Raw genomic sequence first — 15,870 nt, forward strand, 5'->3', positions numbered from 1 at the left:
GCTGGGGACATTGAGTCCGAATGGACCATGTTTTCCACCTCCATTGTCGACGCGGCGGCTAGGAGCTGTGGCCGTAAGGTTTCGGGTGCCTGTCGTGGCGGCAATCCCCGAACCCGGTGGTGGACACCGGAGGTAAGGGATGCCGTCAAGCTGAAGAAGGAGTCCTACCGAGCTTGGTTGGCTTGTGGGACTTCCGAAGCAGCTGACAGGTACCGCAGGGCTAAGCGTGCTGCAGCCCAGGCGGTGATGGAGGCAAAAACTCGGGTATGGGAGGAGTTCGGTGAGGCCATGGAGAAGGACTACCTGTCGGCCCCGAAGAAATTCTGGCAAACCGTCCGGCGCCTCAGGAGGGGGAAGCAGTGCTCTACCAATGCTGTTTACAGTGGAAGTGGTGAGCTGCTGACCTCGACTGGGGATATTGTCGGACGGTGGAAGGAATACTTCGAGGATCTCCTCAATCCTGTCAACACGTCTTCCATAAGGGAAGCAGGGGCTGGGGATTCGGAGGCTGATCCATCCATCACCCAAGCCGAAGTCACTGAGGTAGTTCGGCAGCTCCTCGGTGGCAAAGCACCGGGGGTGGATGAGATCCGTCCCGAGTACCTCAAGTCTCTGGATGTTGTTGGGCTGTCATGGCTGACACGCCTGTGCAACATCGCGTGGCGTTCGGGGACAGTACCCCTGGATTGGCAGACCGGGGTGGTGGTTCCTCTTTTTAAGAAGGGGGACCGGAGGGTGTGTTCCAACTACAGAGGGATCACACTCCTCAGCCTCCCGGGGAAGGTCTATGCCAGGGTGCTGGAGAGGAGGATCCGGCCGGTGGTCGAACCTCGGATTCAGGAGGAACAATGCGGTTTCCGTCCTGGGCGTGGAACACTGGACCAGCTCTACACACTCTCGAGGGTGCTCGAGGGTTCATGGGAGTTTGCCCAACCAGTCCACATGTGTTTTGTGGACTTGGAGAAGGCATTCGACCGGGTCCCTCGTGACATCCTGTGGGAGGTGCTCCAGGAGTATGGGGTCCGGGGCTCTTTGCTGGGGGCTATCCGGTCTCTGTACAAACGGAGCAGGAGCTTGGTTCGCATTGCCGGCAGTAAGTCAGACCTGTTCCCAGTGCACGTTGGACTCCGGCAGGGCTGCCCTTTGTCACCGGTTCTGTTCATTACTTTTATGGACAGAATTTCTAGGCGCAGCCAGGGGCCGGAGGGAGTCCAGTTCGGGGACCACAGGATTTCATCTCTGCTTTTTGCAGATGATGTTGTCCTGTTGGCTCCATCGAGCCAGGATCTCCAGCGTTCACTGGGGCGGTTTGCAACCGAGTGTGAAGCGGCTGGGATGAGAATCAGCACCTCCAAGTCCGAGGCCATGGTGCTCAACCGGAAAAAGGTGGTTTGCCATCTCCAGGCCAGGGGAGAGATCCTGCCTCAAGTGGAGGAGTTTAAGTATCTCGGGGTCTTGTTCACGAGTGAGGGAAGGACGGAACGTGAGATTGACAGACGGATCGGGGCATCGGCAGCAGTAATGCGGTCGGTGTACCGGTCCGTTGTGGTGAAGAAGGAGCTGAGCCAGAAGGCGAAGCTCTCGATTTACCGGTCAATCTACGTTCCCACTCTCACCTATGGTCATGAGCTCTGGGTCATGACCGAAAGAACGAGATAGCGGATACAAGCGGCTGAAATGAGCTTCCTCCGCAGGGTGGCCGGGCGCTCCCTTAGAGATAGGGTGAGGAGCTCGGTCACCCGGGAGGAGCTCGGAGTAGAGCCGCTGCTCCTCCACATCGAGAGGAGTCAGTTGAGGTGGCTCGGGCATCTGTTTCGGATGCCTCCTGGGCGCCTTCCTGGGGAGGTGTTCCGGGCATGTCCCACCGGGAGGAGGCCCCGGGGAAGACCCAGGACACGCTGGAGGGACTATGTCTCCCGGCTGGCCTGGGAACGCCTCGGTGTCCCCCCGGAAGAGCTGGAGGAAGTGTCCAGGGAGAAGGAAGTCTGGGTATCCCTGATTCGGCTACTGCCCCCGCGACCCGGCTCCGGATAAGCGGTAGAAAATGGATGGATGGATGGATGAAAGCAAAATAATATTTAAATTTAATTTAAATTACCATATATTTAATGTCCTCAACATTCACAGCCTTGCAACTTATTTTTAAAATATTACATGGAGTAGCAGTGGAAATTATTCTTTTCCCCTAAAGCTATTCTGTGGAGGAGAAGCAATTTTGCCTTCAAAGCAGAATAAACTGTGGGACATTTGGGTGAATAGTTAATTAACATAACATCTGATGTTTGTCATTTTTATATTTGTCTTCTGATAGAGTCCAGCAATAGTCTCAGACACTATAAAAGTATTTTACATCCAGCAGGTTCCTAGACCCTGGATCTTCCAGAGTCCTGGCTGAACAAGTTGTGTGGTACAAGCTGCTGTGAAGCCCTGCAGTCTCTGCTGCTCACATGTGGCATTTATATGATATTGCCACGCTGATTTAAAATTTATTTTAAAAGATGTGTTTCCACATGTATTTTCTAAAAACCTTAGTATGACTAGAGCATTTAGAAACGGTGGCCTCTGTGGACAGTTGCTTACTGTACCTTGCTGCACTCAATCCTCTTTGTCACTCTGGCAGCTTTTTTGTAAACTTTCATGCCAGTTGAGCACATTAGGAAAGAAAGAAAGAAGGAAAAAGAAAAGAACGTGCTGCTTTGGCAAAATGGCCTCATATTCAGCTGCCATGCCAGCAGGAAATAGACAAAAGTAAGAGTACAGATAAAGTGTGTGTGAATGCATTACGTGCTGTGCAGCAGCTCACAGCAGTCCAGTTCTGTGGAATTAAGTTGAAAATTTCCTTCATTCATGCATGACATGCAGCCGAGTAGACTCATCACACATGGCAACACTGGCTAAAAATAGCTCAGAAACCCCTGATTCACCACTGTAGGATATTTGTTGTGCAGGCGTGGGATCCCTGGCTGCTCTGATCCAGATTCGATGCATCCATCTCCTTGGTTACCTGATATCTCTGCATCAGCTCTGTCCTCTTTGACTTTTTCTGTTAGTCACTCTATATTTTTCTGCCTCTCCTTTTGCAAACAAGATGCTGATGGATTTTCCGGCAGAGTAAGCAGGAAACCCAGCAGAAGCAAAGACCCATGCGCACCCCACAGTCACCAGCGTCACTCCTGCATTCACACAAAGTTGTGGGGGCATTTCCCAGTTAGTGCGTCTAAGAAAGGACAATTTTCCTGATTGGTTAGGGCAATGTTCAGAACTGCCTCTATTTCCTGAAGTATTTCACTTTGCTTCAGCTACACATTGCCAGTGTAACATATGATAACTAATGATTCTGCTGGTTAGTCCATATTCATCAGGCACAGGTTTACAGATCAGTCTTGGTTATGTTAAAAGCCGAGATGCTAATGATCAAATGAATGTTGTTTTCCCTTCATATGGGATATATATCTTATATGTGCAAGAGCTGACATCACTGGACATTCTCAGTGGTTATGAGTGCAGAGCTGGGTGTGTGAGTTCTAAAATATTGTCCATATTACACTCATAGAGAAATGACAACAGATGTGCATGTGGCTGGCGAAGGTCCAGAGATCAGTGGTTTCTGCAGAGCAGATAGGTGTGAGAGTCGGGTGCCTGGATGGGGTCTGAGGGTCTGTGATGGACATGTGGAGGTCTGGAAAGGTCCATATACAGTAGAAGCGGGAGCCTGAGGACATGAGCACTCTGCAGATGTTACTCTTTTAAACAAGATAGTCACAGCTGACATTTTGAGTCACTCCTATCAAGTTTAACTGGATTTTCTATATCAGATCAGTTTGCAGCTCGTCCTTTTGATATTTTTGTATGACCCGTGGTCACAGATCATAATCAACTGAGTCAGCCAATTTGCATTACTCAGTGTCTTACACCATCAACATTACACACAAGTGACAGTATTCTGCTCCTTGCTTTATAACAAGGAGAAACACTATGAGACTAACTAGTTAAATGGAAATTTATCACAAACTTTACACAGTACATTACACACGTATTACACACGTATTGGGAAAGGCACAGGTCTAATTATTAATGGCTGCATTCCAGCTCTGTGTGTTGTCTGTGGTCATAGTATTGCTTTACTGCAACAGTTAAATTAAAAGAAGCTATCCTAACGTTATTAGTTACTCCTGTGTTTATATCTGCTGCTGTCTCCCCCATTTGAAGTGAATTATTAAGAAATAGTCAGACCTACATTAGAAATATCACACATTTCAGTTGAATGAACATTTCCTCTTATACAGTTCAATAAATTCTGGGTTATGAAACTATTAGCAAAGGTCAGAACAGGTTTTGATGCTGACTGTGTTTCATGTCACATCCCTGCTCACAGTAAACCAGATTTTCAGCTGTAGTTTGAATCTAATCATTTACGTTGTTGTGGTTTCAAGACACATGTTCCAGAGTCTTACATTTCTACAAACATTACTAATTAATTGAAGTTTCTCAAGTCTGGCTTAAAGCAATAGGATCAGTGGAACAGGGTTTGCGTGTGAATACAGTAGTGGCTTATAATAAAAAGAGAGAATTTGGTGCAAAAAAGGATAACGGTTGAACCTGTCCTCTGCAGGTCTCTTTTTAATGCCTAATTTGAATGGGAGGAAAAATGACAGCATGAAAAGGCTCTTTCATTGTTGATATGGCCACTGACAATTATTTAAAGAAAGATATGACAATAGAAGTTTTAGTCATTTGTTTGTTTTTGCTACTTTGACTTTTTGTTCAAATTTTGGATAGGTGAGAATGTGTTAAATTAAACCTCAGACAATGAGCCTTAAAATGTTTCTTCTGTATCTTTCTCACTCCTCCACTTACCCATTAATGTACCCATGTTACTGACAGACAGCATTTAACTAAGTGTGTGTGGTTGTGGGACACAAGGCGTTGGGTTCCAAGTGTATTCGACACCACCACCACCTCAGCGAGATCAATCCAGGCTCTGTGCCTGCTCTGAATGATGGATGGGCAGCTTAGCATGCCGTGTGTCTCTGGAGCAGGACAGTAGGGCCGTGTGAAATAATCCGCTCTTTCACTGGCACCCAGCTCAGCCTGGTATTACGTGCCCTTGAGCTGTCCTCTCTCTCACTCACACACATCAGTGCTCTGTCCTTTCTTATTTTTCCTACCACCACTCTTTATCACTCAGCACGCAAAGAGGTCACGGAGGTTGTGCATTGGTTTATGTGAATGAAAGATTGTGAAAACTATGGTGATTTTAGAAGTATCAGCTCAGCAGTTGGTTTCCACACAGCTTTACTGTCACACTGGCTGCTATACTTTGTGTCAGGGTCACTTTCCCTGTGGGATTCATGACACATGCTGATGTAGAGAAACCACTTCAGATGTATTCTTCAGTCCTTTTATGCACAAAGCTAGATGGCCTGATGCTGATGTTTAATTCTCTGTATGGTAAGGAGAGATCAGTATATCTATGTTTTGTCTCAGCTGTGCTGCATAAGCATCCCTTCATCTGAGAACTGAGATGCTGAAACTGGAAAGTCAGGGAATATAAAGAGATAAATAATTAAATAGCGCTGAATGACACAATTTGCTATATACTGTTTATAAATGCTATTCAGGGGGAGTTAATGATTTGAATTTCAGATGTTAAACTTTATGTCCCAATTTTTTTGAAGAGTCTGTTTCCCTGAAATAAGTTTTTTTTTTTTTTGGAAATCATGAAAGCATATGCCTGTGAAACTTTAATGATCACAGGAGAAGCAGCAGCACCCTGACTTTGACTCATCTTTCCCCTGTAACTTTCACAACCTCTAAAATAAAACAGCGTCTGGAACCTACCATGTCAGGCCTGGTTGACCTGCACTGGCCTCCAGATGGCTCGGCTTACTAACCCTTACTGTTGCAATGTGTTACTCTCCACTTTACTTTAACACAAGGGGTGTTGGACGGTCAGATGGTTAGAGGAACTGTTGGAGTTATTACTGGTTAGAGGAACACAAAACATTTTTCATTTAAAGAAACATACTTTTTTGATGTGTCATGCCTTTTGAATTTTAACATCTGTAATGAACCTCAAACAATAACAGGTGACATGATGTAGACAATACTAATACTAATAGTATTGGTTATATTTCATGTGTAGTGTTGGAAGAGTGATGACAGAGCACTGAGAGTAAATTTTCCAAAGAGATGACAGCAGTGGATTTCACAAACACACCCTGAACCAGAAAATGATCAAATCTTTGATATCTTCGATTATGCCTCTTAGGTTTATGTGCTGACTTGAACATATGTAAGTTTCAGGTCTGAATGACACACTGCTGTTGATACTCTAATTAATCTTCCTCTTTCAGACTGAAAAGCACTGATTATAATGTAGTTGTGTAATCTATCTGCAAAAGATGAAAGTCAGCATCAGCCAAAATGTGATCTGCTCTGACAGCTGAGGCTGAAAATGAACTCTTGAACAAATGTGACCTTAGACCTCTGCTCCACAGCTTTTCACAGGGAAATATTGTTTGCTCCACTGTTTGTGTTTGGTAACTATGGCTTTGAGAACTTCAATAATACAACTGTTAAACATGAAACAGGGATTCACAGTCTTATTTTTATTTCTATGAATACCTGTTTTTATGTTTCAGATGTTTATGAGTAATTTCCAGTTGGTGATATTTCACTGTTAAGCAAAAACTAGAGAGAAGTATGAAAATTCTCCCATTAATTATCTCATGCCCCCTGAAATTTGTGCTGTGAACCTGTGGAGGGGCCTGACCTCTGAGCGAGATACCACTGCACTGAACAACCTTCTTTTCCTTTCGGCTTCTCCCTTCAGGGGTCGCCACAGCAAATCACCTGCCTCCATTTAACCCTATCCTCTGTATCCTCCTCACCCACACCAACTATCCTCATGTCCTCCTTCACTACATCCAAGAACCTCCTCTTTGGTCTTCCTCTAGGCCTCCTTCCTGGCAGCTCTAACCTCAGCATCCTTTTACCATTGTATTCACTGTCCCTCCTCTGAACATGTCCAAACCATCTCAATCTGGCTTCCCTGGCTTTTTCTCCAAAACATCTAACATGAGCTGTCCCTCATGTCCCTGATGTACTCATTCCTGATCCTATCCATCCTCGTCACTCCCAGAGAGAACCTCAACATCTTCAGCTCTGCTACCTCCAGCTCTGCCTCCTGTCTTTGTCTCAGTGCCACTGTCTCTAAACCAGACAACATTGCTGGTCTCACCACTGTCTTGTCCACCTTTCCTTTCATTCTGACTGACACTCTTTTGTCACACATCACACCTGACTCTTTCTTCCACCCGTTCCAACCTGCTTGCACACGTTTCTTCGCTTCTTTTGCACTGAACAGCCTAACTGTACATAAATCAATTAAAAACTATTTCACTTCCAATGAGCTGCAACAGAAAAATGCTGCATAAACCCAGTTGAATTAGTATTACCTATCTAATAAAGCAATATAACGACTATAATAACATGTTACTTACAGAGGCCACTGTATGCAAAAAGAGTGTTTAACTATTGATTGTTTAAGCACATTTTGCTGATAGTACTTGTTGGGTTGATGTTATTGAGATTTTGAATGCACGACTTTGCGTCACTTAGTGTCTCAGTAAAACATCTCAAACCTTCCACCACCTTAACCTGCAGGGAATCAAGAGCTGGTTTAGACTATAATTTAAATCAGTTTCTTACTAAATAATGTGGACATAGGAATAATGAAAGATAACCTTTGGCTGACAGTATTTTAATAATGCTAAAAAAAGAGGCAGCAGTTGCAAAATAAGTTATTAAAGCAGATCCTATCAGACAGATGCTGATCATTTGTCAATTACCAATCAACAGCATCTGCAACAAACTTGATAATTGAAAATTCTCTGGCTCCAGCTTTTTGGATCTTCTGTTTGCTTAAACTGAACACCGGTGAGTTCTGGATCGTTTATCTGACATAAAGCAGTAATGACAATGTCACCTTTCCTTTTTTGACATTTTGTGGTCAAACCAATGAGATATTTGCAAAAATTATCTACAGATTATTAAAAGAATAGCAAAGATCATATTGATGTTTTTTTTTTTTGACCTGATCCTGTAAACATAAAGCGAAGCAGGAGATAAAAAAAACCACGCAGCTCCTGAGCAAAAACCTTTTTTATTTCTCGTTGAAAGGAACTTGGTAGAATATTACAGCAGAACACACATGACTGAAACAGCTGCCATTTCACGTAACACAGTACAAGAAGAAGGATGTAATTCAATCTCATGTGTAATATTATATATAGTATATTTATATCAATAGAAAAGAAAAAAAACTATTGCTCCCAGGTGTTTTTTTTTTTCATATGGCATTACTCTGCTGTGTTAAAAGTAGGTAAAATAAAATTCAACGAGAGGTTTACACACCAAAGGAAGTGGGACAATGAAAGTGACATTCCCCAAAGCACGGGTACTTTGTGGCTTTTTTTAAATTTTTTTTTTATTTCAGGCTGAGAAGTAAACTTGAAATGTTTTTTTTTTTTTCCATTGCAATTCCTAAATAAAACTTGAAACCGCTCTCAAAAGTGGATAAATACCATCATACAGCAATCAAGAGTATGCAAAAGAAAAGAACACAAGGCAGCTCCGCGTAAGAGCAGGCATGCAAAACTTATATTTTAAAGTGGAGCACTAAAGACAGAAGTCTGATGATTGCGGGTGTTTATGTTTGCGTCGTATGGCAACTGATGGAAAGCCAATTTATAACAAAACATGGTAAAATGGGTGGATTGAAATGAGGGGACAACTCGATGCTTAGTAAAGTGAACTGGAGTGCTGAGTGTTTGCTGACAAACTACTTCAATGAAGTTGTTTCTAGAAATTACTATAACACACTCTGTTATTAATTTGTTGTACTTTTCTCTTAATTTCCTCTAAGGAATAAAAGAAATGTTAGGAAAAAAAGCAGGTATGAAATATCACCCTGGACAGTTGCATCCAAGTTTAGTGTTTTAAATAAGCCACTTTAGGCAGCATTTATCTAATAAATGTCTCATATTTCTAAGACATATTTCAATATATCTCTTTTGAAAAATAATTCTATCTATACTTGATCTTTTTAGTAAGTAAATCTCTTCCAGTATATATATTTTTTCTTTTTTTTTTTTCTTTAGGTACAGCACCCCACTGTGGGTTTTTGTTTTCCAAAAGCACCTAATTTTTCTTACAATCAGACTGAATATTGCTTCAGTCAGAGTTCAAGGTTAAAGGATCCAAATGGTGCACCCTAAATAAGTCAACAAGGTCAATTCCCTTGAGACTGTAGCTCAAGCCCGGCAATATTAAGCCTGAACTCAAAAAAGTGTGACCAGTGCTAGAGGTCTGAACTCGCTGCATCCTCTTTGCCAAAAAGATCACAGCAGTCCAGTGTGGTCCTGCATCATATGAGACATCATCAGTTGCCACAGACGTCTCAATGCAGCAACTGGCTGACCAGGTCTGCACCCAAAGCCTCTTCAGGGTGACGCACAGGCCCAGGTAATGCTGATGTACCTCAAAATACAGATGGGACTTGCCCGCCCTGAGACACAAGGCACATGGGAGCAGGAGGTCAGCACCTGAGGGATGCCCAGGAGGGACAGAGGGAAGGGATGAGGAAGGAGGGTGGGGGTCATTTGGACTCATTTGGATTGTCCAGAGAATCCAAATGAGTCATGTGCTTGTAACAGACCACCTTATGAGACGTCGCTGGGCTGAGCGGATGTCCTGCAATGCCAAGGACGCCCCCCTGTAGCTGAGACCATGGCTCTGGGTGTTATGGGTCTGTGTGGGCAAGCTGTTCGTTACAGGTCACTTTAGACAAAAACACACACAGCCATGGTGGGTGACGCAGGTGCTCTGACCCACTCCCACTCCGCACCTGCTGGTTTGAGCATGTCACACGTTTCACACTTCCTTATCGTCATCGCACAGACTACAGGTCAGCACCAGGTCAGTTCTTACACTGGATATCGACCAGGACGTGGAACTGGTACTGTCAAACTTAATTTGCTGGGCTACATGTGTGAGGTTATCAAATGGACAATCAATATATAAAGATATAGATAAAGATATATATATATATGTATATATTTATATATATATTTTATCAATGGGGAATCTCATACAGGAGCTGACTATTGCAGCCCGCACTCATTTAGCTATAACATCCACCTAAGCTTTAGAACATGTTTCTCTTATATAGACAGTAATTTCTCAGTCAAATATAATTTTTATTTTACTCCGTAGTTTTAGCTTTTTAAGGTTCGGTTCGTCATGCACAGAACAGCTAGTCGTTCCTCTGTGTTTCTGTTTATCTCCAGGCTTTGCATCATGTTGTCGGCTTCATCGCACCAGCCACCTCTCCATCAATCGTCGTCCACGTCGTCGCCCTCCGACTCCTCTCCGGGTCTCCTCTCGTACATCTTATCCCGGTGCCGCTCCTGGATCTCCTTCATCTCCTCGGCGTAGCGGCTGAACGCTCCCCCGAACTTGCTCCACGCCTTGAAGGGGATTGTTATAGAGTTTCTATAGCTGGGCTTCACCTCGCTCACACGTAAGAAAACTCCGTACTTGTTGGATCCCACGTCAAAAAAGAACCGCTTGGAGTCCACCATGATGGATGTGCCCTCCGGAAGCTCGCTGTAGCCCCCGGCCCCTCCGCCGCCGGCCAGCTCCTCCTCATCGCCCCCGTAGTCGTCTATCAACTTAGCCAAGGCGTCACGGAACTCTATTAAGCCCTGGGCCGGGAGTGCGATGGTTTGTCCGGCCTGCAGGCCAGCCCCTGGGATGCCGCCTACTCCAACTCCGAAACCGGGGCCTCGGTTGACGGTCTGCCGGATCCGGAGAAACCGACCTCTCTGGTTCTCCTTCAAATCGAGGTAGTATTTTCGGTTTTCGCGCACCAGAAACTCGCTCTTCAAGGCCCGTCTAGGCCCGGTGTCATCCCCACCGGATGATTGAGCGATCTGCTCCGGGGTGCTAGGGCCCAGCTGGGCGTAGTGCTCTATGAAATCCCCCAGGTAGTCGCGGAACTCCGCTGCCACTGACATGGAGAGGGTCAGTCGACTTTTGGAGCCCCCGGCGCCGACCTCGGCGATTTTGATGAACCGGCCTTTGGCGTTCTGTTTCACATCAAGGTAGAAGCGTTTGTTCTGAATGTCCAGCCGCTTCGAGGCCAGCTCCTGCGTCTCCGGTTCCCGCTGGTAATGCTGAAACCCACCGCCTCCTCCCCCTCCGCCACCGCTGCTGCCGCCGCGCTCACTGCCACTGTCCCCATCCGCCATCTTCGCCACCAGCAGCCCGTTTCTCTGCGCGTCTTTGACCCCCACCCCCTTTGCTCGCAAAGCTCGCGGAGGAAACCGGACGCTGGCTACTGGCCTTTGATTGGACGACGTGGCTGCCTGTCACATCATCGGCTAAGAACCCTGCGTTCTGATTCGCCAGTTCTCCTGCCTGTCAATAGAACGTGACCACCTTCTGGATGACATTCGAGATGTGTTGTATTTACAGTCCGTAACAGCTCTCATAGCCGTTTCAAGCTCCTATTTACTCAGAGATCCACCTGAGAATATGTCATTTGGTGCATTCACTGCTGCTATAACTAATTTTCTAATATAGACAGTACAAAACTATGTGTGTTTGAAGGAACTGAAGAGTTAATTCCTCCTGATAATGTATTTTGAACGTTAGTGGAATGGACGCCCCTGGAAGGACACTCCCGCCTACTTGCTGGTTTCGTGCGCAAAAGCAGACACGATGATCTTGGGGTGGGGGATGGGTGGCTGTCCTGTAAGCCTATCTTCAATTGGTCGATGCAGAGATTCGAAGTAACAAAGCCCGTTCTGATAGGCTGTCCGGACTCCCACGAGGGGTCGCAGGCGAAAGATTTGCGAAAGGGGTTATTGTTTCTTTGCTTTCGGAGCCGAAATTGTTTGCTATCTGCTCTGTTCTACAATCAAATAACGGGAACCGAAAAATGGTACGTGTTCGTCCGTTAAGCCTTAATGCATCACCCGGAACGTTTATACATTAGTGCTATATTTAATGTGCAACTGTACAAAGTGGTGTTTTGAATTTTTATTGAGGAAATTCGAGTACAATGTGTGTGGTTAGAAAGCTTGCTAAAGAGCTAACTGTCAGCTAGCATGTTAGCATTAACGTTAGCATGAGAAGTCCGGGTTTTCTTGCTTGCCTGTTAAATGTAAAGTTCTGTTCTTCCTGAGATGTGTTTTTGGGACTATTGTTGTGTTGCGAGGGACCCGCTCCACCAGAAGTATGAACTTTAATTCATAAGCAAGTGTTTAGGTGGATTAGCAACCGTTAGCAGGCTAAGTTTAGCTATTTCATTGGCTTAACGGTTGGTTGAATAGATGTTAGTTTACCGTAAGTCTTTTAACAATAAGTCTGTGGCATGGATAGGGGTGTAAAGTGGACTGTGTGACATTTGTGCGCTAAAGTGGCTCCATCAGACAAACTTTGTTGTGTTGAAAGTCATGAATGGAAACTCAAACGCCGACGTCTTAAAGCGGCGCGTTTGTTTTCTGTTTGTCACCCCGCTGACAGCTTCTGCTGTTTTTGTCACAATAGCTCAGTCTTACTTTTTCATCCTTATTGTTTTATTGTCAGTTTTTGTGCATGAGGTTTCCGGGAACCGTTAATGGAACCGCCTTTTATTGCTTATGTTTTATTTGAGATTGGCGGGAAAAGCGATAATACTTGAACTGGGCAAACCGTAACGTTACCGACTGACACACTGTTATGATCCGTCTAGTACTGGCTTTGTTAATTGTTTTAATGTCACTAACTGCATTAATATTTAATTTTGTGAACAGCTGTCTTGTTAATTTGCAAGTGTGAGATGTTATCAAGTTATGTCTTATTTTTGCACAAAATTCTCTGAAAAGTCTCACGTTGGTGTCTCAGTTTTGCTTGGTTACTTCTTTTTATCCATTGGCTATGATATGTTTTAATAAACTTTCTCGCTGCCACACAGGCTGGTGGCAAGGCAGGAAAAGACAGTGGCAAAGCCAAGGCGAAAGCAGTATCTCGTTCCCAGAGGGCTGGGCTGCAGGTAAATCTTTCTCATATGCAGTTTTTGGCGCCCTGATCAGAGTTTTCCCGTCTCAACTGTGTTGTTTCTGTTTCCTGACAGTTTCCAGTGGGTCGTATCCACAGGCACTTGAAGACACGCACAACCAGCCATGGTCGTGTAGGAGCCACAGCAGCTGTGTATAGTGCTGCTATTCTCGAGTACCTCACTGCTGAAGTAAACCTTCCTCATTTTGTGTATATTTGTGATTACCAGTGGCACTGGATGTCATATCACACATCGTTTCTCTGTGAGGCCTGAGAGGCTTTGCATTAATGCCTGTCCATGGTGATTTTTGGTCTCAGGTACTAGAGTTGGCGGGCAATGCCTCCAAAGACTTGAAAGTGAAGCGTATTACTCCCCGTCACTTGCAGCTGGCCATCCGTGGTGATGAGGAGTTGGATTCCCTCATCAAGGCAACAATTGCTGGAGGAGGTGAGCTGAGATTTTGACAATTGAGTTCATTTTTTCATCCATCTATTCATTTCATCTATTAATTTAAGTTGCTGGTTGAATATGTATTTTAGTTGCTCACCTTCTGTGGTCAGTTGATTCTGTCCTCTGCAGATCACAACTGCCTTTGTGTGAAACATTTCATCTCACTAATGTTTGTTTTTGTTCTCAGGCGTCATTCCCCACATCCACAAATCCCTCATTGGGAAGAAGGGCCAACAGAAGACTGCATAGATGCCATGTTGACCAGAAATTTCGGGGCTTGGGCTTTGATCGGACCAGGAGTTCACATTTGTTCTTTTTTATTATTAATATTATAGCAAACGAAGAGTGATTGTTAGGCTTTGTGTTATATTTTCCCATAACTAGAAAAAAGTACAGGAAACCCCTTAACGACAAAAAAAAAAACAAACCCTTTGTATGTTATTGTAGAACGTTTGACTGGGAGTTCATGATTATTTCAGGTGGTGAAGGTGAATTTGTTTGATTGGCCTGGGACTATGTAATGTTTTATACTGAAAAAAGAAATTCTTAAACCATTTTTTATATAAAAAAGAAACTTGTTTTGTGGTTATTTTCTTGAAGTTAAATATTTACTATAATACAAGTTTTTAAGGAGTTTTTTGCGACATTAAATTCAGTAACAATAGATAAATATGAGATGGTGCTTCTTTCCCTTTTTTTTTTTCTTTTTACATCAAAATGAAAACTTGAAAAAAACGTAACTGCAACCATCTACTACAGTGTTTTTGTTGTTTATAGCACTTGAACTTACATTTGACTGTGTGGATCAGGGGCCGCTGTGATCGGGTGAGGCTGATCTGCAGATTTTGCTTCACTGTAGATAAATGTCCTGTTTAAAAACTACGTATTACCACTTGATATAGTTGGTTCCCTGATATTTGGAGGCAGTGGACAGTAGGTTTAATACCTGGCAGATCTGAACCACACCAAAGCTTCAGACGTTCACCTGCTGTATCCAGATATCTGCACAGACTGAAATGTCTCAAACTACATCCTTTACATCTTTAAGTTAGAGGCTTCTTTGAAGGCTGTGTTCAGTGAAATGACTTTACATATTTTGTCTTTAAATAAATACCGTTTTTGTGTTATCCTTGAAACCACTACTTGACATGTATGTTTTCCACTAATTAATTTTGTTAGTCTTATATGTGAGAGATGCAGTGACTATGGACTACAGACACTATCCAGTAATATGATTTTCACTTTGGTTTTTAAATATTTACATTTTAGCAGTTTTAGTTCTTTCATAACTTGAAATTGTTACGTCAGGTCAGTTTCTGAGTTTCAGGTGTAAAAACTGGATTTATGTTAACTGGTTAAAATGCACCTAATAGCGTGGCTTTAATCAAGTCATGGTTAAGTTGGCATTATTGTCACATGACTCATAGTTTTGCCGTTTCCAAGTTACCACAGATGCAGTGTTACAGCCTGTCAGCAGGGGGAGCCACTGACATTCACAGTTAAGTCCTTCACTCAACATTCCCTTTATTGACACTGATGTGTGTAATATCTAAAAACGTTATACAGAATTAGACTGATAATCATTTGATACTTGTGGAATAAAATGTATGTAATGAGGTCAGAGTTATAATTTGTTGAACCTAACCTTAATTTCCATATTACAATGCATTGTTCCACTGAGATGGCTCAGGAGATATAAAAACATTTCTTCCACACAGGTTTTATGCAGTTTGCTTTCTATATGTGCTACTTGTCAAAGTTTAGTGATACTAGAGGGAACTTGCCTTAAGTTGCAATGTAGTACAATCTCATTTAATAACTCTACCATATAAATAAGATGTATTTGTGCATGTAAATGCATTTTATTATGGTCTTCATCTGGCTGTATAATGTGAAAAGTGAGATCATGGGATTTATAATGAAGTTCTGCACATTTAAATACTGCTGATCTGCAGTAAGAGAGATCAACTGGTTATCCAGAGGAACTAATTTCTGTTTTCTCTGTTGTGGAGGAAAATAATAGTTCTGTGGAATTATAAAATAATTTGATTAAGAGTGAAAATAATTCTAATCTGGATTTGGTGTTTTTTCAGTATTCTGCACCACTTCACAAATGTTATGGTTTTATCAATATTTCATGTTGGATTTACACCAGAAAAACACCTTTTATATTATGTCTCCTCATGTCTTTAAATAAAACTGTTACCTGTTAAACACACTTGTATAAATGGGCTGCACGTAGATCACATTCAGACTAGAACGCTGCAGACTAATCACTCAGAAAGGTGATGTATGCTAATAAATGAATTTCT

At 43.4% G+C, this 15,870-nt stretch overlaps 2 protein-coding genes across 2 annotated transcripts; one reads left to right on the top strand and one right to left on the bottom strand.

Moving 5' to 3' along the window:
• Positions 1–8,148: 8,148 nt before the first annotated feature.
• LOC113138448 (transcriptional activator protein Pur-beta) lies at positions 8,149–11,353 on the bottom strand. The gene has a single exon (XM_026320895.2). The coding sequence runs from the start codon at positions 11,313–11,315 to the stop codon at positions 10,398–10,400; it is 918 nt and encodes a 305-aa protein (XP_026176680.1). The 5' UTR covers positions 11,316–11,353; the 3' UTR covers positions 8,149–10,397.
• A 503-nt stretch (positions 11,354–11,856) lies between these two features.
• h2az2a (H2A.Z variant histone 2a) lies at positions 11,857–14,694 on the top strand. Its single transcript, XM_026320896.2, has 5 exons — positions 11,857–12,010; positions 13,025–13,102; positions 13,184–13,297; positions 13,426–13,555; positions 13,746–14,694. Exons 1-5 carry the CDS (start codon positions 12,008–12,010, stop codon positions 13,805–13,807), a joined length of 387 nt encoding a protein of 128 aa, XP_026176681.1. The 5' UTR covers positions 11,857–12,007; the 3' UTR covers positions 13,808–14,694.
• Positions 14,695–15,870: the final 1,176 nt, after the last annotated feature.

This window comes from Mastacembelus armatus, chromosome 9 (assembly GCF_900324485.2).
Source record: "Mastacembelus armatus chromosome 9, fMasArm1.2, whole genome shotgun sequence".
Classification (NCBI taxonomy): domain Eukaryota; kingdom Metazoa; phylum Chordata; class Actinopteri; order Synbranchiformes; family Mastacembelidae; genus Mastacembelus; species Mastacembelus armatus.

Coding starts and splice junctions, on each gene's coding strand:
- LOC113138448 (XM_026320895.2), bottom strand. CDS start 11,315: ATGGCGGATGGGGACAGTGGCAGTGAGCGCGGCGGCAGCAGCGGTGGC.
- h2az2a (XM_026320896.2), top strand. Junction 13,298..13,425: donor TCGAGTACCTCACTGCTGAA/GTAAACCTTCCT, acceptor TTTTGGTCTCAG/GTACTAGAGTTGGCGGGCAA. Junction 13,556..13,745: donor GGCAACAATTGCTGGAGGAG/GTGAGCTGAGAT, acceptor TTTTGTTCTCAG/GCGTCATTCCCCACATCCAC.